Below are 26,648 nucleotides of genomic sequence, written 5' to 3'. Positions count from 1 at the left end.
AGATCCCATGGACAGTAATACTAAAAGGAAAGGGAGTTCATGATGACTGGGAGTTTCTTAAGACGGAGATAGTAAAAGCACAACTTCAGGCAATACCAATGAGACAGAAACATGGAAGGTGCCTAAAGAAGCCAGGGTGGCTATCTAAAGAACTTTTAACTGAGTTAAGATTAAAAAAGGATGTGTACAAAAAATGGAAAAGGGGGGAAACCACCAAAGAGGAATTCAAACAAATAGCCAGCACGTGTAGACACAAAGTCAGAAAAGCTAAAGCACAGAATGAACTCAGGCTTGCTAGAGAGGTTAAAAGCAACAAAAAAGGCTTTTATGGGTATGTTCGTAGCAAAAGGAAGAACAAAGAAACCGTGGGGTCACTCAGAGGAGAAGCTGGTGAAATGCAAACAGGGGACACAGAAAGGGCTGAACTCCTCAATGCCTTCTTTGCCTCAGTCTTCTCCGATAAAGAAAACAATGCCCGACCTGAAGAATTTGGAGCAAATGATTCAGCAGAGGAAACACAGCCCAGAATAACTAAGGAGATAGTACAAGAATACTTGGCTAGTCTAGATGTATTCAAGTCTCCAGGGCCAGATGAACTGCATCCAAGAGTATTAAAAGAACTGGCAGATGTGATCTCAGAACCACTGGCGGTCATCTTTGAGAATTCCTGGAGAACAGGCGAAGTCCCGGCAGACTGGAGGAGGGCAAATGTTGTCCCTATTTTCAAAAAGGGGAAAAGAGAGGACCCAAATAATTACCGCCCAGTCAGTCTGACATCAATACCAGGGAAGATTCTGGAGCAGATCATTAAGCAAACAGTCTGTGAGCACCTAGAAAGGAATACTGTGATCACCAATAGTCAGCATGGATTTCTGAAAAATAAGTCATGTCAGACTAACCTGATCTCATTTTTTTGACAGAATTACAAGCCTGGTAGATGAAGGGAACGCAGTGGATGTAGCCTACCTTGATTTCAGCAAGGCATTTGACAAGGTGCCCCATGATATTCTTGTAAAGAAGCTGGTAAAATGCGGTCTTGACTATGCTACCACTCAGTGGATTTGTAACTGGCTGACTGACCGAACCCAAAGGGTGCTCATCAATGGTTCCTCTTCATCCTGGAGAAGAGTGACTAGTGGGGTGCCCCAGGGTTCTGTCTTGGGCCCAGTCTTATTCAACATCTTTATCAACGACTTGGATGATGGACTCAAGGGCATCCTGATCAAATTTGCAGATGACACCAAACTGGGAGGGGTGGCTAACACCCCAGAGGACAGGATCACACTTCAAAACGACCTTGACAGATTAGAGAACTGGGCCAAAACAAAGAAGATGAATTTTAACAGGGAGAAATGTAAAGTATTGCACTTGGGCAAAAAAAATGAGAGGTGACACCTGGCTTGAGAGCAGTACATGTGAAAAGGATCTAGGAGTCTTGGTTGACCACAAACTTGACATGAGCCAACAGTGTGACGCGGCAGCTAAAAAAGCCAATGCAATTCTGGGCTGCATCAATAGGAGTATAGCATCTAGATCAAGGGAAGTAATAGTGCCACTGTATTCTGCTCTGGTCAGACCTCACCTGGAGTACTGTGTCCAGTTCTGGGCACCACAGTTCAAGAAGGACACTGACAAACTGGAACGTGTCCAGAGGAGGGCAACCAAAATGGTCAAAGGCCTGGAAACAATGCCTTATGAGGAACGGCTAAGGGAGCTGGGCATGTTTAGCCTGGAGAAGAGGAGGTTAAGGGGTGATATGATAGCCATGTTCAAATATATAAAAGGATGTCACATAGAGGAGGGAGAAAGGTTGTTTTCTGCTGCTCCAGAGAAGCGGACACGGAGCAATGGCTCCAAACTACAAGAAAGAAGATTCCACCTAAACATTAGGAAGAACTTCCTGACAGTAAGAGCTGTTTGACAGTGGAATTTGCTGCCCAGGAGTGTGGTGGAGTCTCCTTCTTTGGAGGTCTTTAAGCAGAGGCTTGACAACCATATGTCAGGAGTGCTCTGATGGTGTTTCCTGCTTGGCAGGGGGTTGGACTCCATGGCCCTTGTGGTCTCTTCCAACTCTATGATTCTATGATCTTTAGACAGGTTTCCTAACCACACAATCCTATCCACATCTACTCAGGCAAAGGCTGAGCTCAGCAAGGAGTTACTCCCAGAGTAAGTGTGTACAGGATCAGGGTCTGAGCAGCTGCATAATTTCTGGATGCAAGTCTGTAAATACACACATACCACATTTCATTATTCTAGTGGTGAAAGCACACCAGATAGCATTCTTTCCAATTTCAGTCCCTCCGTATGTTTTTCTCTTTTGTGGGCAATTTTATTTATTGAATTCATATTCCGCCTGGTCCTCTAAAGAGTTCAGGATGGTTCTCCTCAACAACCCTTAACCTTATCCACAGAAATCTGATGTAATTTCGCATTGATCTGTTAAAAATTTGGAGAAACCAATAAATATTAATTGACAAATAAGAAAAAGAGAGAATCTTATCTGCAGAACAACAGTCCTGTGAGGTAGGCTAGGCTGAAAGGCAGTGATCGTCCCCCAAGGTCTCACCCACGGAGCTTCATGGCTCAGCTGGAATTTGAACCCTGGCCTCCCATATCAGAGTCTGATGCTCTAAGCCAGGCATAGGCAAACTCCAGCCCTCCAGATGTTGGGGGCTACAATTTCCATCATCCCTGAACACTGGTCCTGTTAGCTAGGGATTATGGGAATTGTAGTCCCCAACATCTGGAGGGCCGGAGTTTGCCTATGCCTGCTCTAAGCACTAAACCTTGCTGCCTCTCTCTTGGACTCTCAGCTGCTCACCCATCACCCTTATCCGTGGAGCCCCTGTCAAGATCTTGCCCGCTCCCAACACCTCTGTGATTCTATGATATAAGAGGGTGGATAGTTAAAGGAGCACAACAGAAACACACAACGAAAATGTGTTCCCTTCCAGATTTGTTTATTGAGAAATATATCGTGAGAAACGGGCTGCCCACCCCACAGCCCTCTCTCCCCGCCTCCCAGACAGCTCACACGTAGAACTGGCACCCGAATTTCATTTCTTCCTGCTTGCTCTCCGGGTGCAGGAAGTAGAGCTCGTCTAGCGTGGGGTTCGTCCAGCGGGTGGTGTGGTAGCGGGACTCGCCCACCTGCAGGGAGGAAGAGGAGAAGCTATTGACAATCTGTCAGCCTCACCTGGGTCAGGCAACAAGGAACTTAAAAGAACAACCCCCCCCCCAATATCCTTAAGATAAGTGATACCACCTCTGACCACTTATCGTGGGGGCACTGCAGCTCAGTCTGGCAGCTTCCTTCTTTGGTCGCTTGGGAGAGCCCCTAAGCTCGCCATAGGTGAGCGCTAATTCAAAAGAGGACGCTCTCATTCCACTGTACAAGGGACTTTGCTCTTTTAAGGCCATGGGGGTGGGAAAGCGCTGGAGCAACCCCATTTTTTTAACACTGCACCGCAGAAGCAACCCCAGGTTGGTCCTCACCTGCCAGTCAGGGACGTCCTTCATGATCTTGGCTTCCTCGTCCAAATTCTGCCGCAAGAGGCGCAGGGTCCTTTAAGAGGGAAGATGAGAGACGGACAAGAAAGTGAGGCACAAAATGAAAACAGCCGAGCTGCACAAGTCTGTTGATTTCAATGGTGTCAGCGGGTTATTTCTGCGTGTTGGAGGCTGGCGTATCTGCATTTTTATTTGATCCATTGCTAATTATCACAGCAACACCTGCTTGGAGAAGGACCTGGGTATAACTCAAGGATTTTGCAGGCTACTGGCCACTAAGCAGAGGTTGGGTGACAGAACTGGAGTACTGTGTCCAGTTCTGGGCACCACAGTTCAAGAAGGACACGGACAAACTGGAACGTGTCCAGAGGAGGGCAACCAAAATGGTCAAAGGCCTGGAAACGATGCCTTATGAGGAACGGCTAAGGGAGCTGGGCATGTTTAGCCTGGAGAAGAGGAGGTTAAGGGGTGATATGATAGCCATGTTCAAAGATATAAAAGGATGTCACATAGAGGAGGGAGAAAGGTTGTTTTCTGCTGCTCCAGAGAAGCGGACATGGAGCAATGGATCCAAACTACAAGAAAGAAGATTCCACCTAAACATTAGGAAGAACCTCCTGACAGTAAGAGCTGTTTGACAGTGGAATTTGCTGCCAAGGAGTGTGGTGGAGTCTCCTTCTTTGGAGGTCTTTCAGCAGAGGCTTGACAACCATATGTCAGGAGTGCTCTGATGGTGTTTCCTGCTTGGCAGGGGGTTGGACTCGATGCCCCTTGTGGTCTCTTCCAACTCTATGATTCTATGATTTGTCATGGATGCTTCAGCTGAGACTTCTGCATTGCAGAGGGTTGGACTAGAGGACCCTTGGGTCCCTTCCAACTCTACAATTCTGTGGGGAAAAAACCTAAAAAGCTGGCAGAGCCAGTGCTTTGACTCCCAGACTATAATTATTTCTGAGGAGAGCCTGGGCCCCCGCTCTTTTGATGGAACGTGGGTACTGTCATGCGCAACATTGATAAGACTCTCCCAGTTCAAACAAGCGAATGAAGCAATAATGAGGCTTTCAAGTTCGCTTGCAAAAGATGAGCACAGATAGAGACAGCCAGGTAATGTCGAAAAGCATGGAGCAAGAGGCTGGGCACATCTTTCCTTTCCTTTGATAGGGTCCCTGCTAATCACTGGCAATTTAAATATGGACACACTTGCATTAAGAGCTGAAGGTTGCATCTTCGGCTAAACCTCTTCATGTTTTAGAAACTGAACGAGGGCATTTGCACGTGAACGCTGGTGAGCTGAACGAAGCTTACTCCCAGGAAGCTGTGCAAAGGATCACAGTCCTACTGACCCAAATAACACAGCAACACATGATTATTAATAATAACAACAACAATAATAATCCAATTTCTTACCTACCCTGCACCTTCAGGTCCCAATCACAACAATTTAAAATCCAATATTTAAAACACTTTAATGGTTTTAATGATGCAAACAACTTTGATATATATATATTTTAATTGATGTAGCAATATACAGATTTTTTTAAAAAAGAAATAAGTACACACTGCCCACTGGTTTGTTTATGGGTGTGCTTACTGGATTCAAGGCAAATACCTGCGTTTGGGGCTCTCCTCGGGGAGGGGCGGTGCCACAGCGGCTGTCACAACAAGCCCCCTGGGCTTCTAAACCCACCACAACTTCACGATTTTTAAGGTCTATGTCCATAGAGAAAGGAAGGACCCAGGAGGGGCCGGTCACTTGCTTCAGAGGAATCCCGTGGGATCCACACATACCTCCGGTCGTTCTCCGCCATTAGAAGAGGATAGATGGCAATCCGTGTCTCCAGATCCTCAATGTTCAGACGCCTGGTGAAGGGAGAAACACCACTATAACAACACCCCGCCCATCTGATTGGTCCAGCTTCTGATTTGACAGTGGGGAGGTGGGAATCCTGTTGCGTTCTGCGCATGCAACAACAGGTGAATCCTGCCCCTTGTTTCTCTTTTCCAGTGGTACTCTTTAACCAGGGTTTTTTCAACCTTGGGTCTCCAGCTGTTTTTGGACTACAACTCCCATTAACCCTGGCAGTGATCAGGGATGATGGGAACTGTAGTCCGAAAACAGCTGGACACCCGAACTTGAGAAACCCTGCTTTTAACATATTGGTGGAGTGTTATATCCCCATGACACTTGGCCACTAAAGTTGACAAGTCTGTAGCTGCTTAGTGTGTGTGAACATGCACTAGAGTAAAACACAGAGGAAGGCATCTGTAAGGAAGTTGGGAATGGACAGAAGGCTGTCTCGCTAGGGTGGTCCATGCCCTCTCCTGCTTGGACTACTGCCATGCGCTCTGTGTGGAGCTACCTTTGAAGGTGACTTAGAAACACTCCTGTTTAGGGAAGTTTTTAATGTCTGATGTTTTATTCTGTTTTTAATCAGTTTGGAGTTGCCCAGAGTGGCTGGGAAAAACCAGCCAGATACGTGTAACATAAATAATAGAAGATTAATAGTAGTAGTAGTAGTAATAATAATAATAATAATAATAATAATAATAATAATATAATACCAGTCCTGAAAGAACTACATTGGCTCCCAGTCCGTTTCAGAGTTTAATTCCAAGTGTTGGTGCTGACCTTTAAAGCCCTAAACAGCCTCGGCCCTGTATACCTGAAGGAGCATCTCCACCCCCATCACTCAGCCCAGACACAGAGGTCCAGCTCCGAGGGCCTTCCGACGGTTCCTTCCCTGTGAGAACTGAGGTTGCAGGGAATCGGTGGCTCAATTTCCAACCCTCGTTGTACAGCATGAGACTCTTAAATCTGAGGGTCATGGGTTCGAGCCCCATGCTGGGCAAAAGACTCCTGCATGGCAGGTGGTGGACTGGATGACCCTTGGGTTCCCCTCCAACCCTACGATTCTCTGACCGCTGACTGCTGGGAGTCCAATGGAAGGTGGGCAAGTCTGATGTGGAGGCTTAGATTTTGCAAGAGAAAAGGGTTGTTTCAGCTTCTTTCATCTCCCACGCAGCACCTGCTTAGCAGAAAGGCTAGAGAAACCCACCTCCTTTCTCGGTTCCACTTCACTATATTGTAATAGCCGACGATGAGGGTCCCCAATCCAATTGCAAAGAGGCTGTAGCCTGAGGAAGGAGAAACAAAAAACAAAAGAGTGACAGCATTCAGCAATTGCCTATACGAAGATCCCTTGAATTAAGGTTAAAGGTAAAGGTACCCCTGCCCTTGCAGGCCAGTCGTGTCCGACTCTAGTGTTGTGCGCCCATCTCACTTAAGAGGCCAGGGGCCAGCGCTGTCCGGAGACACTTCCGGGTCACGTGGCCAGCGTGACGAAGCTGCTCTGGCGAGCCAGCACACGGAAACGCCGTTTACCTTTCCGCTATAAAGCGGTACCTATTTATCTACTTGCACTTAAGGGTGCTTTCGAACTGCTAGGTGGGCAGGAGCTGGGACCGAGCAACGGGAGCTCACCCCGCCGCGGGGATTCGAACCGTCGACCATGCGATCGGCAAGCCCTAGGCGCTGAGGTTTTACCCACAGTGCCACCAGCGTCCCTGAATTAAGGTTACTAGTCCACATTGAGGTTCTGGCTGCTTTGACAGCTATTCCCTTTTGGATGCCCTGAGAAGCTGTTCCAATGGCCAGTTCTAGTACTATAATGCTTGACCGAGTAAAGATTGTTGTCTTTCTACCTGAGAACAGATTCTGAGCACTCCCTATCATTTGTGAATTGTATATGCATATCCTTGATTTACTGAACTGGCATGTGCTGTCTTAACAAAATGTTTGTTTATAGGTTTTTCCTTGTACTTTAGGGGCATTTTTCATTGTTATTTGGTTGGCTTTTGATGAAGCCCTGTCTGGGCTTCGTTTGCAGAACGAGCAAACAAATGATAGATGATAAAGAAAGAGAGGACACATGCGAGCCCCTGAACATTTTGTCTCCCCCAACCCTTTGGAGAAGAAAAAGAGAGTGGGACTTGACCTCTATGCAGTGGTACCTTGCTTCTCAAACTTAATCCGTTCCGGAAGTCCATTCCAAAACCAAAGCATTCCAAAACCAAGGCGCGCTTTCCCATAGAAAGTAATGCAAAATGGATTAATCCATTCCAGACTTTTAAAAACAACCCCCAAAACAGCAATTTAACATGGATTTTCCTATCTAATGAGACCATTGATCCATAAAATGAAAGCAATAAAAAATGTACTGTAGTCATACAATCAATCAATCAGTAGCTGAACTGGATTCCACAGTCACAAAAACAAAAAGAGAGAGCCGTAAAAACAAAAACATAAAATAAATAGCAAAAATAAACAGACTTCAGCGTAACACTCCAAATGAAAGTGTGGCACTCAAACTGGAAGCGTAACACTCCAAATGGAGCACGTTTGGCTTCCGAAAAAACTTCGCAAACCGGAACACTTCCTTCCAGGTTTGCAGTGTTTGGGTCCCAAGTTTTTCTTTCTTTCCATGTTAAATCTTTATTGGTTTAAAATACAGAGGTAAATGATCGTTTACAATGAAGGCAAGTATAGAAAAATTCAATACAGAAGAAAAAACATCACGACATAAGAGTAAGAAAAAAGTTAAAAAGACCAAAAGAAAGAAAGAAAAGACAAAGGAAAAAAAGCCCCAAAATTTACGCAAAATCATGTTCATCAAATAAAAATTTCTGCTTAAAACTTCCAATCGTTCTCATTATAATATTTCTATTACCATGGTTTTGTCGCACAAAAATGAATGAAACGAATACCTTAGTGGAATATATGAAAAAGGATATACAGTGGTACCTCGGGTTAAGTACTTAATTCGTTCTGGAGGTCCGTTCTTAAGCTGAAACTGTTCTTAACCTGAAGCACCACTTTAGCTAATGGGGCCTCCTGCTGCCACCGGAGCACGATTTCTCTTCTTATCCTGAAGCAAAGTTCTTAACCTGAAACACTATTTCTGGGTTAGCGGAGTCTGTAACCTGAAGCGTATGTAACCTGAGGTACCACTGTAAGGCAAAGCTGGGTTCCAAGTTGTTTGAGAACCAAGGTCTCCCCCCTGCCCCTTTCTGCCCCAGCTGCCTGAGCCCCCCTCCCCCCACCTCCGAGGGACCCAGGCGTCCGGGCCTCCCCTCACCCGAGAGCCCCCTCCGGGGCAGGTTCCTCTTGTAGTCGATGGGGCCGTATCCGCCCGGCGGCGGCATGTCCTGCTTCACCTTCCCGGCTCCCGCCGCCATCTTGGAAGCGGGACGAGCGCTCCTGGCAGCGGCGCCCTCTGACGTCAGAGCCGCCGCCGGCGGGCGCCTGGGCGTGACGTCGCCCCCGCCCCCAAGCGGAACCCCGGCCGCCCTCTCCGCATTACCGTAACCACACGAGCAGAGGCGCACGGCATTCTGGGGAGCAGGGCGCATCCCAGCCCTCCTGGCTCTTAGCCAAGGCTTGCAACGTTGCTCGGCAGGGAAAGGGATTTTTCCCCTGGCTTTTTTCTGACCCTCGTAGGACCAAGTCTGGATAGTTGGCCTTGGTGAAGATTTGACTTTTTCATCCCCCAAAAGCTCTTGATTTGAGTTTCTACTGAAATGAGGCTGCATTTTAATTTGTATTTTCATCTTGCTTTTAATTTGTATTTTAATCAATTGTTTTTATACTTGGTGTTAGCCGCCCTGAGCCCGGTCTTGGCTGGGGAGGGCGGGGTATAAATTATTATTATTATTATTATTATTATTATTATTATTATTATTATTAATTATTATTATTATTTATTATTTATTTATTATTATTATTATTATTATTATTATTATTATTATTATTATTATTTCTGGAGGCAGTGGAAGACAGGAGTGCCTGGCGTGCTCTGTCTGGTCCAGGGGGTCACCCGAAGAGTCCGACACTACTAATTGACTAAGCAACAAGCTGATTTCTGCATCAGTGCCGGATATATGCAGAAGCTCAATAAGCTCTAGTTTGGGCCCCGCTCTCTTGGAGGCCCCCCAAAAAATTGAAAGAAAAAAACCACTGGATGTACATTTCCAAAATATAAGACAAAAAACAAATAAAACCTAAATGCAGCAACCGTGTTTTGTGTTGTGTTGTGTAGGCTCCTAGGATGTAAGTCATGGGCCCTGCCTGCTTCCTAAAATATCACTGGTTTGCTCATTTCTATATAGTGGTACCTTGGTTCTCAAACTTTAATCCTTTCCAGAAGTCTGTTCCAAAACCAAAGCATTCCAAAACGAAGCTTAATAATTATTTCACTATAAATATACTGTACTTCTTCTTAATTGTATTTCAGTTCAACAATTATTTTGATAAAATACATATTTTGCTATGTGAAAATGGCTTGAGATACCTAGTAAAGGTAAAGGGACCCCTGACCATTAGGTTCAGTCGTGACCAACTCTGGGGTTGCGCGCTCATCTCGCTCTATAGGCCGAGGGAGCCGGCGTACCATATAGCATATATTCAACACAAAAAACAGCGACAATTTGTTGTTGACAAAGGTCAGCTGGACATATAAAGGGCTCCATTACCTTCAGTAGCTTAGGGCCTCATCAAACCTAAATCTGGCCCTGATTGTAACTGAAATAGAAAGAGAGGAAGTTGCTTTTTTATTTAGCGCATCAAGCCATTCGGCAGCTCTGCAGGGCTTCGCGCAGAGAAAGGGCTTTCCCCCGCCCTCAGCTGATTTCTGCATCGCAGGGGGTCAGACTAGATGACCTGTGGGGTCCCTTCCAACTCTCCCATTCTGTGATTCTCTTTACGCGAGGAGACCATCAGCAGGGATTGAACCCGGGAGCTTCTGCATGCCAAGCAGGTGGGCAGCGGTCTCCCTCTACCAGCCACGCCACCCTGGCCAGCCTTCAGAGGGCTTGCTTTCCAGGAGAAAAGGATAAATTTGCCCATGTGCAAAAAAAGTCTTAACAGGTTCAGGCAGAATATTGTACATTTGGTAATGTTTTGGAACAAGTTCAATGATAATTTTTTTTAAAAAAAAAATAATATCCCTGAATGAAGTTGTGTGTCCTTGTTTCTCAATCGGATCTTTTTCCATGGTTTTGTATGTTTTGTGGTATTTCATGCATTGTTATTTGCTGCTATTTTATTGATTAGTTTAGTAATTTTTAAAAACTATTTAATGCTCTGGTTCATGGGGTCACGGAGAGTCGAACATGAGTAAGACAACTAAACAACATTTAATGATTATTTGCTGATAAAGGTAAAGGGACCCCTGACCATTAGGTCCAGTCGTGGCCGACTCTGGGATTGTGGCGCTCATCTCGCCTTACTGGCCGAGGCAGCCGGCGTACAGCTTCTGGGACATGTGGCCAGCAGGACCAAGCCGCTTCTGGCGAAACAGAGCAGCACATGGAAACGCCGTTTACCTTCCTGCCAGAGCGGTACCTATTTATCTACTTGCACTTTGATGTGCTTTCGAACTGCCAGGTTGGCAGGATCAGGGACCGAGCAACAGGAGCTCACCCCGTCGCGGGGATTCGAACCGCCGACCTTCTGATCGGCAAGCCCTAGGCTCTGTGGTTTAACCCACAGCCCCCCCCCCCGCGTCCCTTTATTTGATATTTCGCTGTTTATTACATTCTAATGAATTACTGAATACTGCTCTAGTTGATACAAATTGTTGCATTTAAAAAATATGTTTTTATCATCACTTTTTTGTATTGGGTCAGATTGTCTATTAAGTGTCTTATATTTGCTGTCTATTTTGTTGTTTCTTCAGCTCGTTATTCACCTCTCTATAGAAATATATAAAGGCGGGATACAAATTAAAAGTGAAATGAAATAATGTCTAACTTTATGCTGCCTTCAACCTGCTGTAAAAGTATTCCTTTATTATGCCCTTCAGTTTGTTTTGCACACACACACAAACACATATTTGTTTTTTTAAAAATCCAGGTATTCCCATCAGCATCAGGCAGCATGGCCAGGGATTCAGGGATGATGGGAGTTGGAGTCCAACAATGTGAGGCAGTGTGGTGTAGTGGTTAGGGACTAGGGTCTAAATCCCCCTTCGCAGCCATGAAGTTCACTGGGTGGGGCTTTGCCTCTCCCCACCTAAGCCTACCTCACAGGATTGTTGTGAGGATGAACTGGGTAGGAGTAGAACCAAACACACGACCTAAATCATAGTAATGATTAATAAATAGCCTAAATAGTAATAATTAATAAAAACCCTAAACCTCACAGGGTTTAAATGACTCCTCAAAATGGCTAATGTGGAGACAGAAATTGAAAGCAGCCAGTCAGATCATCAAAATTTCCGATGTTATCAGAGAGGGACAAAGGGCAGATGAAATGAAACTCGGCTAAGGTACTGGATGCTTTTTTTGGGGTGCATGTGTGTTCATTTGCTCCCAATTAATAGTGTTCCTGAAGCTACCAGCATGAGTTTGACCAAACTGCGGGAGGCAGTGGAAGACAGGAGTGCCTGGCCTGCTCTGGTCCAGGGGGTCACAAAGAGGCGGACACGACTAAACAACAATTTTTAAATAACTTCTAAAACTATACAAGGCAAGTCCTTGCCCTGCTTAGTTAGAAGTCCTGTTAGAGTTGGGAGAAGCCCTCTAATCCAACGCCCTGTAGCGCAGGAATAAACAGTTTAAGGATGTTCTTACTTATTGCCGGTTCTTAAGATTTTTAATGCACTCTGTGCATGTTCAGAAATACACTCCCTCTCCTTGGAGGTTTCCTAAACAGAGGTTGGCTTGCCATATGCCAAGGATTCTTGAGCTGCGGCCCCTACATTGCAGAGGGTTGGGCTGGATGACCCTCAGAGCCCCCTTCCAACTCTGCTGAGTTGAACGGAAACTAGTAAGGTTCCAGACTAATAAACCCACTGAAATGAATAGGCAAAAATAAGCCATGCCCTTTTAATTTCTATGGGTCTGCTTGGAGTGGGATGATCTGCAGTTGAAAAATAGGTTAATTGGCTGGATGGAAATCAACCGACCCTGCTGGGTAATCCTGTCTTTTAGGCCCAGTATCCCTGAAGGAGCGTCTCCACACCCATCATTCAGCCCAGACACGGAGGTCCAGCTCCGAGGGTCTTCTGGCGATTCCCTCCCTGTGAGAAGTGAGGTTACAGGGAACCAGGCAGAGGGCCTTCTTGGTGGTGGCGCCCACCCTGTGAAACGCCATCCTGTCTGATGTCAAGGAAATAAGCAAGTATTTCTGACTTTTAGAAGACATCTGAAGGCGGGGAAACTTTTAATATTTGATGCTGTATTTTGTTGGAACCTGGGGCTGGGGCGGGGTATGAGAAATTTATTATTATTAGTACTATTAGAGCCGAGGAGGTGCCCCCCCCTCGAGTCTGGGAACCACTGTTCTAGTCCTTAAGAGCAAATTGATAGGGCATGAGCAACGCCAGTCTCCGATGACATTTCTCCAGGATGCAACGAGTTTAAAAACACCCCCCCCCCAATTTTCACCAAGTGCCTTCGAGATATATGTCACCCCCCACCCTGTGTCATTCTTCATGTTTGCAAACACCACCCAATAAATTGTGCTAGTGATTTTGCTGTGGCTGAGGAGGAAGGCATGGGGATCATAGAATCATAGAATCATAGAGTTGGAAGAGACCACAAGGGCCATCGAGTCCAACCCCCTGCCAAGCAGGAAACACCATCAGAGCACTCCGGACATATGGTTGTCAAGCCTCTGCTTAAAGACCTCCAAAGAAGGAGACTCCACCACACTCCTGGGCAGCAAATTCCACTGTCAAACAGCTCTTACTGTCAGGAAGTTCTTCCTAATGTTTAGGTGGAATCTTTTTTCTTGTAGTTTGGATCCATTGCTCCGTGTCCGCTTCTCTGGAGCAGCAGAAAACAACCTTTCTCCCTCCTCTATGTGACATCCTTTTATATATTTGAACATGGCTATCATATCACCCCTTACCCTCCTCTTCTCCAGGCTAAACATGCCCAGCTCCCTTAGCCGTTCCTCATAAGGCATCGTTTCCAGGCCTTTGACCATTTTGGATGAGAGCATGCCAAAGGATGTTTGATCCAGACTTGGGAATGGGGAGTTCAGAGATATCTGGACGGCTCTGCAGAATGCTGGCTAATTCCCAACGCTGGGTCCAGTTCTTGGCTACCTGGGCAACACAGATTTTCTGTAAAGAAAAGGCCCAGGACAGAAGATGCTGCCTTATACTGAATAAAAACACGCACCTCCTCAGTGGCTCTCTGGGATTTTTGGCACGGAATCCTTTGCAGCTCTATGTAGAGATGCCAGGGATGGAGGACAGCTGAGGTCAGATACAAGCTAATGGTTTTCAGCTGGTCTGTTCCATGTGTGACATCACTGGACCCTTTAGACAGCAGTGCCAGATATCATGTGTGTGTGTGTGTCTGTTGGGTGTTGAGCTAGGACCCGAGAGAGACCAGGGTTCGAATCCTCCCGTTCAGCCACCAAGCTTGCTAGGGGTGACCTTGCGTCAGAAGCGATCACCCTCAGCCCCGGTCGACCTCGCAGCTGAAGGTGGGGAGGACTCCCTCCCTTGAACTCCATGGGGGGGGGGAGGAGGTGGGATATTATAACATATAGACAGGTCCATGTAGAATAGTTAAAACCCAAATATCCACACTTGTGGGAAGGGGAAGAAGAAAGAAAGAAAGAGGAATTATAAGGAGCTTTTTATTACAATGCAACAGTCATAATCTGAAGAGGGGACCCCCCCCTCCTCACTCCCCCCCCACCCCTGTACAGCAATGGTTGTTTTGTAATTTTTTTTTGTATTTTTAAAAATTTATTTTAAATTAAGTATCTAACTTGCTGCTAACAAAATACCAGACTGGCTCCCCACTGCCCCACCTGCCTGAAAAAAAGAGAGAGGTTCAACTGCATTAACCCTTCCCACCCCCTTCCTCTTTATATATAGATATATATATTTATATATTTATATAATTTGTATTTTTTATTTTGCAACAAACCCCTCTCCTATCAGCACTAGATCTAGTACCAACATGTTGTTAGGAATAAGTCATTTTAAAAACTGGGGGCTGTAATTTCACCTCTAGAAAATAAAAGCTTTTTTTTAAACAACCTTAAAAACACAAAGAGGGAACAAACTGTAGGTGCTCCTTTGATTTTAAAGCTTGGAGTATTCTGTTTTTTTTTGTGTGGGGTTAGGGGTGGGGAACGCAATTTAAAGCAAAAATAAAGGTGCTACTAGAAATTAAACATTTGGGGGGCAGGGGGAGAGAATTTGCTTGTTGGGAGGAGGAGAATGAAGTCTGGGGCACTGTGAGCAGGGTCTGGGTTGGTGCTTTGAGGACAGCCACCAGCCCTGCGGAAAACTCTTCAAAGAGTACGAAGGCCGTTTTGCACCCCCCAAAAAAAATCTGGTAGCAAACGGCGGCTGAGGGAGGCTCTATCTCGTGGCACAGCTGAATCAATTTTCTCTCCCACCCCATTTTCTTAAAAAAAAACAAAAAAAAAAAAAACAGCCTCCCCACAAAATTTCCTTTTCCAAAATCCACCGGACCTTTTCTTTACTCCAGGTTGCCTAAAACTGCATATGGCTTCTGGAGAACCAAAGTACAACTCCCCCCCCCCCCCCCCGGCCACAGAAAGCGCGCAGCGGAAGGAGGAGAGGGGGTGAGAGGGACCCAGTAGAGATTTTAAAATAAAAATTCAAAAAAATTATACATCTCTTTTTCCTTGATCCCTGTTGGGATGTTTGAGGTGGGGAAGGGGGAAAGAGAGGCTCAGCCCCCTCCCCACAGTTCATTCTCTCCAGATGAAGGGAACTCCTTTTAAACTCTCCGGTAACGTTTTCGGGCTATCAAATGTCCGGGGCAAAACATCTATCTGAGACAGGATCCTGTTTATTTCAAAGAAAGACAAGACAGGTGCACCTCCGACCCCCCCCCTTGACGCAACCCCCCCTCCCCGCTGAGTCCTGTCGCTCCACATCTTCGGGGGGGGGGGCGGAGAGTCCGTTTTGCATTTGTTCACAACATAAGTTATCAGCGGGTTTGTCTTTAATTAAAAAATAAAACCAACAACCCTAACAAGCCACTCACGCCCCCTCTACCGCAACAACCCCCTCGCTGCCCCCTCCGTTTATCACGTTGACACACGGGAATTGCAAGGGGGGGGGGAGCAAAAACGAAAAAGGCAGGGCTGGAGCCAGTCCGTCCCCTTTGCGGATTTCTCTCTCCACAAGCGCTGGGTCCCAGTTCCACTTTCCGTGAGCGGGAAATAGTACATCCTTGATCGCTAACGACCGTTGTACGATCGCTCAGAAACGGAAATAATAATAATAATAATAATAATAACGACAATGATAAAATCTAAAAAGGAACTAAAAAAAAAAGCGGCTTTTTTTTTCTTTAAAGGGGAGGATGGGACGAAAGCAGGCGAGAAAGACAGAGAGAGAGAGCAAGTTTCTTGCGCAATTATTCCTCGTTCTGTACTACTGCTGGCTGGGGGGGAAGAATGACATGTAACTCCCCCCCCCCAAAAAAAAATGCTAATAAGAGAGACAAAATAAGTTTCAGGGTGTGTGTGGCCAGCAGGAAAGAACGATAAAAGGGCGACTCTCCTCTCGAAGACAGCAGAACAAAAATGATAATAATGAAAATGTGAAAGTCTGGTTGCCTAATGTCCGTTGTAACCTCCCCGAGTGTCCGTTCCACCCTGCAGGGAAGTGTCGTTGCCCCCCTCTGCCGCCATTCCTTGCTGAGAGCGGCTCTGGTGGGAGCAAGCTTTTCCCTCCTGCGACCTTTGCAGGCGTGATCCGGGCGAGGCTTGAAAGCAGGATTGCTGTTGTTGTTGTCGTTTTCCCCACCGGGTGGTGGGATGCTGGGCAGGCGGCGGAATCGAAGGTTGGGTTGGGGAGGGTGGGGAAACGGGGGGGAAAAACAAGAAGAAAAAGGGAGAAGTCTTCCACTCTAGGCGGAGGTTCCTGCGTTATTTCCACGTGGCAGACTGAGAGATGGATCGCGGGGGGATCATGTCCAGGAGGTACTCACGCTGGCGGTCCACAGCCGAGGCGGCAGTTTTATGCACAGCAAGACTGGGGTTGACAAAGTTCAGCGTCCCACCTGGAGGGAGGGAAGAAAGAAAGAAAGAAAGGAAAGAGGGGGTCAGGGTGTGTGTGTGGCACGTCTGCACATACAGGGTACGTGGTAACTGACAATCGTTCCTGCTAATGGCAAACTCTGCCGGAGCGTGCAGATGGTTTTGGAGGTAGAGCACGAGACTCTTAACCTCACGGTCGGAAGTTTGCCCCCCCCCCCTTGAAAAAGATTCCTGCATTGCAGGGGTTGGACAAGATGACCCTTTTCAGCTCTACAATTCCACTATTCTATAAAAAAACAGGGGGGGGGGAATGCAAGGTATCAAAAAGATCAGTTACTGAATCATATGTTCATTTATGCTGGCAATGTGAAAAAGCCCAAACCTTTTGAGTCTTTGGTTTTTAAAGAAACCACTAACATGAAGGAGCGTCTCCACCCCCATCTTTCTGCCCGGACACTGAGGTCCAGCTCTGAGGGCCTTCTGGTGGTTCCCTCACTGTGAGAAGTGAGGTTGCAGGGAACCAGGCAGAGGGCCTTCTTGGTGGTGGCACCCACCATGTAGAATGTCAAAGAGATAAACAACTACCTGACTTTTAAAAAACATCTGAAATCAGCCCTATTTAGGGAAGCTTTTAATGTTTGATGCATTACTGTATTTTAATATTTTGTTGGAAGCTGCCCAGAGTGGCTGGGGAAGCCCAGCCAGATGGGCGGGGTAGAAATAAATAAATAAATAAATAAATAAATAAATAAATAAATAAATAATAAAAAAATGAATTGTCGTATTATCCCTTTGCCTCTGAGCTACAGCCTCTCCCCCCACCACAAGCCTCCCAAAAGACAATGAGATTCTTTTCATCCATATGCAAATGTGAACCAATCAATTAAAAATTGCATTCCTGCACTGCAGGGGTTTGGGCTGCATGACCCTTTGGGCCCCCTCCCAACTCTACAAAAAACACAAACAATCATAAATCAAAGTTTTAAAAGCAGGGCCCTGAGAAGCCACCGAAAGAGAGAGAAAGCGTCCCAGGAGGGAAATTCTGCAAGGCGGTTTGGAGTCCCAGAATGCTTTGCAAAAGGCACCAAAGAGGAGCGAGAGGAAGAACTAATAATTCTAATTAAAGGAATAGAGAAGCACCCTTTTCACCCAGGAGAAGAAAAGAGAAGAGAAAAGAGCCAGCCTTGCTCCGTTTGCTGGCTGGGCAAGGGAGCTCAGCCAGCGACGGCAAATATTTGTTTTTAAGAGTGTTCTCGAGAGCGAGTGGTCTACCTGCGTTGACGAGAGTCTTCTTCCAAGTGCAAGCACTTCCTTTGCCGACGGGTCTCTGAGCACGCTTACCTTGCCTGCCGCCAAGCACGGCCACACTGGAGGCGGCGTTCTGCAACTTGGGCGACGGGCTAAATGCATGCAACACTCCGCGGGGGGTGCTGGCGCTGCGGGGAAGCTGGCTGGAGGCCTGGGTGAGGGAAAACGGGGAAAGAGGAAGGTGAGAGAGGCCTGAGCAAAAGTCCCGCTCTGTTCCCAAGTGAGAACTCTGGGAAACATTCGGCGTTTCCCAAACTCGGGTCTCTGGCTGTTTTTGGACTACAACCCCCATCACCCTAGTGCTCAGGGATGATGGGAATTGTAGTCCAAAACCAGCCAGAGACTGAAGTTTGGGAAACACTGTTCTAGATCCGTAAGGATGATGGAAGTTGGCCTCATACTGGAGATGCAGGCGGCTGGCTAGTGGAGTATTTCCTGCACGGGCCGGCAGCATCTCTCCAGGGTGTCAGACTCAGGTGTCCCTCCGCCCTACTGTGGATCGGACCTGGGACCTTCTGCATGCATAACAGGTGGTCCAGCCCTGAGTGGTGGTGCTCCAGGCAACACTCAGCCTACCCAAGTCCTAAGACCTTCTACAAGCGCGGAGTCATGGTCAGCCCCTTAAAATCAAAGCTAAGATCCCAGCCCTCATTGTTTTAAACAGGCACAGAGGAAGCTGCCTGACACCGAACCAAGCGGTCGGTCCATATTACAGAGGTGCACTTAGCACTTCCACCGCATGCTGGAAGACACAGCTCTTTCCCCTGGTCCTTGGCACCCAAGAGAGGTATGCGCATGTGGATTATATTGTAGCTGGCATTGTCATGAGAGATAATGGCGGGCATCTTCGGCGGTGAAACCAAACCACTGGTGAGCAGCAGCTCCCTGGGGTGCAAGCCTGGGCAGTGTATCTGAAAGTCCTGGGCTGCCCAGACGACAAGACCCCCCTCTTGACCTCTCTGACGGGGTCCAAAGGAAATCAGAGCAAGATGTTGGACACCAGCTGGGCTGCAGGTGTTGCCAGAAGGAGGCGGACAAGACGCCATCCAACTGTTTTAGGGACTCTACTCCGGAATTGTATAGGGTTTACTCCCGAGCCTTTTCTTCTCCCAAAGATACCCCGCGAGGCAGCAAAGGTTTAGGATCTTCCTTCTATTTAATGGGCTCCCTTCCCAGGTGGACGAGCCCCATCTGCCCCTCACTTCCCTCCACAGCATGCGCAGAAACCGCCTTCTTGACCACTGGACCCCCTCTTGGTCTTGTCCGCTCCATCCTCCGGAGCCGATCTTCGTTTGCAGGAGAAGCCCCTAACTCACTGTGGGTTTGAGACCCATTGACTCCCCTCACCTGGTTTAGCCAGCCAGTTGTTACACCCACCCACCCCTCCCTATTTTTGGACCCACCCCTGTTCATCTGATTGCAAATTGTATAAACTTATTTTATTATTATTTATTTTATTACATTTGGAACATAGGAAGCTGCCTCCTACTGAGTCAGACCACTGCTCCATCGAGCTCAGTACTGTCTGTACAGTGGTACCTCGAGTTGAGAACTTTGCCCCAGGATGAGAACGGAAATTGTGTGCCGTCGGTGCAGCAGCAGCAAGAGGCCCCATTAGTGAAAGCACGCCTCTAGTTTCAGGTTTCAGGTTAAGAACAGATCTCCGGAACAAATTAAGTTCGTAACTAGAGGTTACCGTACTGACTGGTAGCAGCACTCCTGGGTTTCAGGCAGAAAATCCTTCTCAACCCTGTTTGGAAGCGCCAAAGATTGAACCTGCGATCTTTTGCTTGCAGTTCTACCACTGAGTAGGGCTGGGCAATATCTGGTTTGCAACATCGTGATAAACATATACGATACATCACAATGTCTGAAATATTGTGGAGCTAGGTAGCGGCATCGACTGGCTTTACATTGTGATTTTTGCACAGCACACACACCATGATTTGTGATCTATTGTCAGGTCACAAATTATGAAACCACTAACATATGGACTTCAAACCAGTTTTGGACAATCTACCAATCTATTGCCCAGCCCGACCACAGAGCCATATATCCCAGCTTTCCCTCCAAGGAGAGCTCCAAGTACATGGCTCTCCTCCTCCAGGCCTCACCCTCCACAACAACCCGGTGAGGTAGGCCAATGATCTTGTATATTTATACCACTGTCACCTGGCACAGGTGGGGAAATGGCTCCCCCCTTGGGCCTGCAGACCAAACTAAATGGAAAGCTAAGTTGGATACAGCATGCTGCTGATAACGCCAAGGTTGCAGGTTCAGTTCCTGTAAGGAACAGCTGCCTGTTCCCGCATTGCAGGGGGTTGGGCTAGATGACCCTCAGGGCCCCTTCCAATGCTACGGTTCTTATGAACTAAAAGCAAGAGAAAGTGCCGTGTCCCCACCTGCTTGAGCGAGTGATGCTGCTGTGCAATCTGCTCGGGTTTGGTCTGGACAGGGGAGGCCGCCTGCTGCAGTATCCGCTGCTCGATCTCCTGCTCCTGCTGGAGGGCCTTGACGAAGGCGGCCTTCAGCCGGCTGGTGTGCTCGGCTTTCAGCGCCTTCTTCTGGTTTGAGGACATGCATGTCTCGCACATGATGGAGCCGCTCTTCTCCTCCCGCCACCGGCAGGTGAAGTCCGTCTTGCACTGGACGCATGTGTAGGGGTCCTGAGAGGAGGGGGCAGCAGAAACCTTGCCTGCAGGGAGAGGGAGAAACGGAGTAAGTCAGCCCAGAAGAAGAGTGACTAGTGGGGTGCCCCAGGGTTCTGTCTTGGGCCCGGTCTTATTCAACATCTTTATCAACGACTTGGATGATGGACCCAAGGGCATCCTGATCAAATTTGCAGATGACACCAAACTGGGAGGGGTGGCTAACACCCCAGAGGACAGGATCACACTTCAAAACGAACTTGACAGGTTAGAGAACTGAGCCAAAATAAGCAAGATGAATTTTAATAGGGAGAAATGTAAAGTATTGCACTTGGGCAAAAAAAATAATGAGAGGCACAAATACAAGATGGGTGACACCTGGCTTGAGAGCAGTACATGTGAAAAGAATCTAGGAGTCTTGGTTGACCACAAACTTGACATGAGCCAACAGTGTGACGTGGCAGCTAAAAAAGCCAATGCAATTCTGGGCTGCATCAATAGGAGTATAGCATCTAGATCAAGGGAAGTAATAGTGCCACTGTATTCTGCTCTGGTCAGACCTCACCTGGAGTACTGTGTCCAGTTCTGGGCACCACAGTTCAAGCAGGACACTGACAAACTGGAACGTGTTCAGAGGAGGGCAACCAAAATGGTCAAAGGCCTGGAAACAATGCCTTATGAGGAATGGCTAAGGGAGCTGGGCATGTTTAGCCTGGAGAAGAGGAGGTTAAGGGGTGATATGATAGCCATGTTCAAATATATAAAAGGATGTCACATAGAGGAGGGAGAAAGGTTGTTTTCTGCTGCTCCAGAGAAGCGGACATGGAGCAATGGATCCAAACTACAAGAAAGAAGATTCCACCTAAACATTAGGAAGAACTTCCTGACAGTAAGAGCTGTTTGGCAGTGGAATTTGCTGCCAAGGAGTGTGGTGGAGTCTCCTTCTTTGGAGGTCTTTAAGCAGAGGCTTGACAACCATATGTCAGGAGTGCTCTGATGGTGTTTCCTGCTTGGCAGGGGGTTGGACTCGATGGCCCTTGTGGTCTCTTCCAACTCTATGATTCTATGATAAGAAAAAAACAAACAGGACAGCCTTTCCCCACCCCCACCCCATCAGTTGCCCAAAGTTGTGGGATGCACGCAGGTCACAGAATTGCAGAGCTGGAAAGAACACCCAAGCCCTGTTGGAAATTCTCCAGCTTGCGATGCCCAGGCACTAAGATGGCACCTGACTCTCCACCATCTGGAAGTGCATGCCTGGGGATCCTTGGACCTGGACGCTTTTCGCACACTGATACCACATCCTGTAGAAGTCTATCTGTTAAACTTTATTTGCACAATCAGAATGCATTTCGGGAACCATAATGCTTTCATTGCGCAGGAGCAGTCAGGATGGAATGGGCAATAAATATGTGGGCTGCCCCTGGATCAAGTGTCTTTTCTTCTTTAAGTTCTCAAAGTTCTTAACCAGGCTCAAGGTTGTCGTCTGCACTAGCCAGGTGTTTAATTAAGAATCAATCATGGTCAGTCCAGCATTTGAAAAATAAGACTTTAGAGCAGTCTTGCCCCCCAATGGTAACTGGACATTCCTTTCTGGCAACTGCAACCTTGGTTCAAGGAGACATTTGGTGCCTAGGTGACAGAAACCTCTGCTTGACAGCCTCAAGGAAGGAGAGCCCACTACCTTCTGAGAAAGTCTGTTCCACTGTTGAACAGCTCTTGCCCTCAGAAAGTTCTTCCTAATGTTCGGTTGGACTCTCCTTTATTGTCATTTGTAGGGTTACCATACGTCCGGGAAAACCCAGACAGACACGTCCTCTTTTTGGAGGCCCAACATGTCAGATGGGCATGTTTTACATTTTAAAGGAAATGTCTGGGTTTCTTTGGGCTCAGGCTGTTCTGCCTGCATTTCTAGTCATCTGAATCCATTGTTTCAGGTCCTACCCTTATTCTTACTAAATAAATGAAGTGGATTAGCAATCCTTCCACCTTCGCAGGGAATACTGGGAGGGGAATGGGGGTGGGGTCCTCCCAACAACTCTACAGCTCCCAGAATCCCTTGGGGGACACCACAGCTGCTTAAAGGGATATCACCCTGCTTTAAACGTATGCTGTGAAGGTAGCCTTGGATTCCGGTTTAAGAAGGACTTTGGAGTATTTTTTACGGAGGAGAGAATGTGTGTGCACTTCCCTCTTCTTACCTTGTGCTTCTAGGAGGTTCTGCACCACCTCCTCCAAGCCCACCAGGTAGATGAACTCGTTGTTGGCCGCGCTGGGCAGGAAGTTCATCTCGGGGGCCGGCGGTTTGGGCGGAGGGATCTCCAGCAGCGTCTTCTCCAGCTGCTTCCGCAGCGCCAGCTTGGCGGCCGCTTGGCGGCTGGCAGGGGAGTCATTGGAGCTGACGATGGAGGCTACACTGGTGGCAGTGGCTACAGCGTTCACCTGGGCCGCCGTCACGGCCGCACCTTTGAGCGAAGTTGGCGAGGCCTGAGGGAGCGGGAAGGAAAGAAAAGGGGCGGTGTTGAGCTGAGATTCCTGCATGGCAGGGGGTTGGACTAGATGACCCTCGGGTCCCTTTCCAACCCCTATGATTCTGGGACTCTTATGATTCATGCAGACTGCACTGCCCTGGTGCCGTCACACTGAAATAACAGCTCATTGCTTGCTTGCTTGTTTTTAAAAGTTTTGACAGTTGCTACCAGTAATTTGATCACTGGCTGCAAAAAAGATCGGGAACAATGAGTTAGATAAAATTGCTATAAGCTGCTTTGGTGATTGGGAGGTTTAATTTGAAATTAAGCTCATTTTCCGGTGTCTCCTTTTGCCCACACCACGGATGTCAGTTTATATCGCAGGTGTATGTTTTGCATTATCTTATTAATATTACGGCTACAAACTTGTCATGGCCTTTGGCTAGATTACAGTGCTTCCCTAACTTGGTTCTCCAGCTGTTTTTGGACTACAACTCCCATCATCCCTAGCTAGCAGGACCCGTGATCGGGGATGATGGGAATTGTAGGCCAAAAACAGCTGGAGTCCCAAGTTTGGGAAACCCTGGGCTAAAATAATAATCTTATTGATTGATTCAAATAGTTTTCTTGTTTTATTCATTTTTTTAAAAAACAATGAAGCTGAGTATAAATTCTACGAAATAATGATATATTAATTATCATAATCACCACCCTAGTTTATTGCCTACCATTCACCCTAGGGTCCTACGGCAGGTTACAAGATCAAAAACACTTTTTATATTTTCTATTTATTCCATTTATATACTGCACTTTATCCAAAGATCCTATGGTGGTGTACAATGTTATATAGAATAGTAGAATTAAAAAATCACAGAAAAAACCATAATAACAGACCTCCCCCCCAAACTTTTAAAAGGTCATAGATTGTTTAATGGTCAAAGGCCTGGCTTAAGACTTTAAAACAGGCTTTGCGGTCACCAAAATAAGGCAGGTTCTGAAAATATACCCCTCGGAATTCAGTAGCCAGTTTGCTCATCAGGGCAAGACGGTTTGAGCATGTTGAAGGAGCGTCTCCACCCCCATCGTTCAGCCCGGGCACTGAGGTCCACCTCCCTGCCAGAAGTGAGGTTACAGGGAACCAGGCAGAGGGCCTTCTCAGTGGTGGTGCCCATCCTGTGGAATGCCCTCTCATCAGATTTCAAGGAGATAAACAACTATCTGACTTTTAGAAGATATCTGAAGGCAGCCCTGTTTAGGGAAGTTTTTAATGTCTGATGTTTTATTGCTTTTTTATTGTCATTATCCTTAATTCTGTGGTGAGCCGCCCAGAGTGGTTGCGGAAACCCAGCCAGATGGGTGGGGTATAAATAATTTATCATCATCATCATCAAAACAAAATAAAAGAAAAAAAATTCCTTCCAGTAGCACCTTAAAGACCAACTAAGTTAGTTCTAGGTATGAGCTTTCGTGTGCATGCACACTTCTTCAGATACACTGAAACAGAAGTCACCAGACCCTTCTATATAGTGAGAAGGTGGGGAGGGGTATTACTCAGAAGGGTGGTGGGAATGGGTGATTGGCAGATAGCTGTGATGAGCCTGTTGATGACTCTTAACGACTGCAATAGGTCTTACAGGAAAAAGCAAGGGGTGAGAAGGTGAAAAATGGCTTTGTCATGTATAATGAGATAAGAATCCAATGTCTTTGTTCAGACCAGGTCTCTCCATGGTTTTAAGTTTGGTAATAAGTTGCAAAATCCAGTCTATTTCTGAAATTCCTTTGTAATAGAACAGCTATTGAGTAATACCCCTCCCCACCTTCTCACTATATAGAAGGGTCTGGTGACTTCTGTTTCAGTGTATCTGAAGAAGTGTGCATGCACACGAAAGCTCATACCTAGAACTAACTTAGTTGGTCTTTAAGGTACTACTGGAAGGAATTTTTTTTCTTTTATTTTGTTTTGACAATGGCAGACCAACACGGCTACCTATCTGTAATCATCATCATCATCCTGGTCTGACTGCACTCACTACCAATTAGTTTCCAGTCCCAATTCAGAGTGCTGGCTTTGACCTATAAAGCCTTAAACGACTCAGGACCGCAATCCCTCAAGGACCGCCTCTTTCCATACGAACCTGCCTGGACCCTGAGACCACCTTCGGAGGCCCTTCCTTGTGTGCCTCCTCCTCAGGAGGGTCCAGAGGGTGGCAACACGATAACAGGGCCTTTTCTGCAGTGGCTCCCTGTCTGTGGAATGCTGTCCCCCCAGGGAGGTTCACCTGGGGCCTTCATTATACACTTTTAGGCTCCAGGCAAAAACTTTTCTCTTTAATCAGGCCTTTAGCTGATTGACATCCAATGCCCCTTTAAAATGTGTTGCGGGGGGAGGGGGATTATTGTGTGGTTCCTGTTTTTGTTTTTATTATGCATTTTGTGTTTATATTGTGGGTTTGTCTCATGAACTGGCCTGAGACCTGCGGGTATAGGGCGGCATACAAATTTAAATAAACAACCATTTGTCAAAATCTGTTTAGCGAAGGTGCCTGACGTATCTCTGGGGAGAGTTTGAAGGCTTAGGATCTGCTGCACAGGAGACCCTCTCCCTGCCCCAGTGCCACCCCACTCCTAAAGCATCTGAAGTCAGAGAAATCGCCACTCTGCTGATCGCAGCACCCAAGAGGGTCTGCGGAGAAGGGGCCTGCCTTTCAGACTTTGGGGGCCTGAGTTGTTCAGGGCTTTGAACACCAACATGTGCAACTTCAAACTGGACACAGAAGGCGGCCAGAATTTTAGTAGCAAGAAACTGGAAAAACCCAACACGGAAGATTGGCAAATCCTAAGGGTAGAATATCCGCAGATAGCGAAAGCGACAGGAAGAGTAAGAGGCCAACCAAAATAAAAAGCCTTTAACGATTGGAGAATCTTTAAAGAATATTTAGAAAACTATGGAATAAAAGGAAACATTTTGGCAGAATTAGACTGATCCCTGTACTGTATAAATGTAAGTTTGTAGGGAGGTAAAAAGAAATTATATAAGAAATATATAACTGTGTGGTATAAAGTAATGGATAGACAAAGTACTGTGAGATAAATTGGAAGTCAGTTTTAAATTTCTTTTCTACAAATTTTATAATTGTGTTCAATACCAGGAGTATATATGATGATAATTATATTAATCTTCTTATATCTTATAGTGTGGTGGTTTGTTTGATTTTTCTGTTACATGTTTGTTTGATTGTATGTACGTCTGTTTTTCATAAATGTATTTATTTTAAATTAATAAAGATATATATTTTTAAAAAAACTGGACATGGAAGTGAGCTGGCAACCACTGCAGCTGTGTTAAAACACGAGTTATATAACATATTAATGGGACTCCAGCCAGTACCACCTGGCTGCTGCCTCTTGGGTGGCGCCTGCCCGCCCCCACTCTTGCAGCTCCTCACCTGTGGGATGTTGACCAGGAGGCTTGCGTTGGGGACGTTGGCGACACGGATGAGGCCCTGCTGAATGATGCGCTGGCCCTGGATCTGCACGCTGGGGACGGACGCCCGTGGGGCCAGGAGCAGGGGAGGGGGCCCCGAGCTGGAGTGCTGGCGGATGTTGTGGATTTGCTGGGGAGACACAGAGATGGGCTGATATAGATGGGATCCGAGGGGGGATGGA

At 46.8% G+C, this 26,648-nt stretch overlaps 2 protein-coding genes across 9 annotated transcripts in view; both read right to left on the bottom strand.

The window, feature by feature from the left end:
* Positions 1–2,946: 2,946 nt before the first annotated feature.
* Positions 2,947–8,807, bottom strand: NDUFA13 (NADH:ubiquinone oxidoreductase subunit A13). Its single transcript, XM_079961035.1, has 5 exons — positions 8,649–8,807; positions 6,570–6,648; positions 5,302–5,373; positions 3,499–3,568; positions 2,947–3,153 (listed from the first exon to the last, which is right to left on the bottom strand). The coding sequence occupies exons 1-5, from the start codon at positions 8,746–8,748 to the stop codon at positions 3,034–3,036; spliced, it is 441 nt and encodes a 146-aa protein (XP_079817161.1). The 5' UTR covers positions 8,749–8,807; the 3' UTR covers positions 2,947–3,033.
* A 6,155-nt stretch (positions 8,808–14,962) lies between these two features.
* GATAD2A (GATA zinc finger domain containing 2A) overlaps positions 14,963–26,648 on the bottom strand; it is an 80,306-nt gene continuing 68,620 nt past the window's right edge. For 6 of the 8 annotated variants that reach the window (XM_079960652.1, XM_079960656.1, XM_079960651.1 and 3 more), the window contains 5 exons: positions 26,429–26,617; positions 22,713–22,998; positions 20,266–20,558; positions 17,828–18,014; positions 14,963–16,578 (listed from right to left, as the gene is read on the bottom strand). In XM_079960652.1, the coding sequence (XP_079816778.1) occupies positions 16,445–16,578; positions 17,828–18,014; positions 20,266–20,558; positions 22,713–22,998; positions 26,429–26,617 (1,089 nt within the window). In that variant the 3' untranslated portion in view covers positions 14,963–16,444. The remainder of the gene's footprint in view (positions 16,579–17,827; positions 18,015–20,265; positions 20,559–22,712; positions 22,999–26,428; positions 26,618–26,648) is intronic. The other 2 variants (XM_079960658.1, XM_079960654.1) reach the window with 2 other exon arrangements.

The sequence above is a fragment of the Podarcis cretensis genome (genome assembly GCF_951804945.1).
Source record: "Podarcis cretensis genome assembly, chromosome: 18".
Classification (NCBI taxonomy): domain Eukaryota; kingdom Metazoa; phylum Chordata; class Lepidosauria; order Squamata; family Lacertidae; genus Podarcis; species Podarcis cretensis.
Note: the sequence above shows the minus strand (reverse complement) of the source record. Positions and strands in the feature narration are given on the sequence as shown.

Coding starts and splice junctions, on each gene's coding strand:
- NDUFA13 (XM_079961035.1), bottom strand. CDS start 8,748: ATGGCGGCGGGAGCCGGGAAGGTGAAGCAGGACATGCCGCCGCCGGGC. Junction 5,374..6,569: donor AAGTGGAACCGAGAAAGGAG/GTGGGTTTCTCT, acceptor TCCCTTCACCAG/GCGTCTGAACATTGAGGATC. Junction 3,569..5,301: donor ATGGCGGAGAACGACCGGAG/GTATGTGTGGAT, acceptor TCCCTCTTAAAG/GACCCTGCGCCTCTTGCGGC.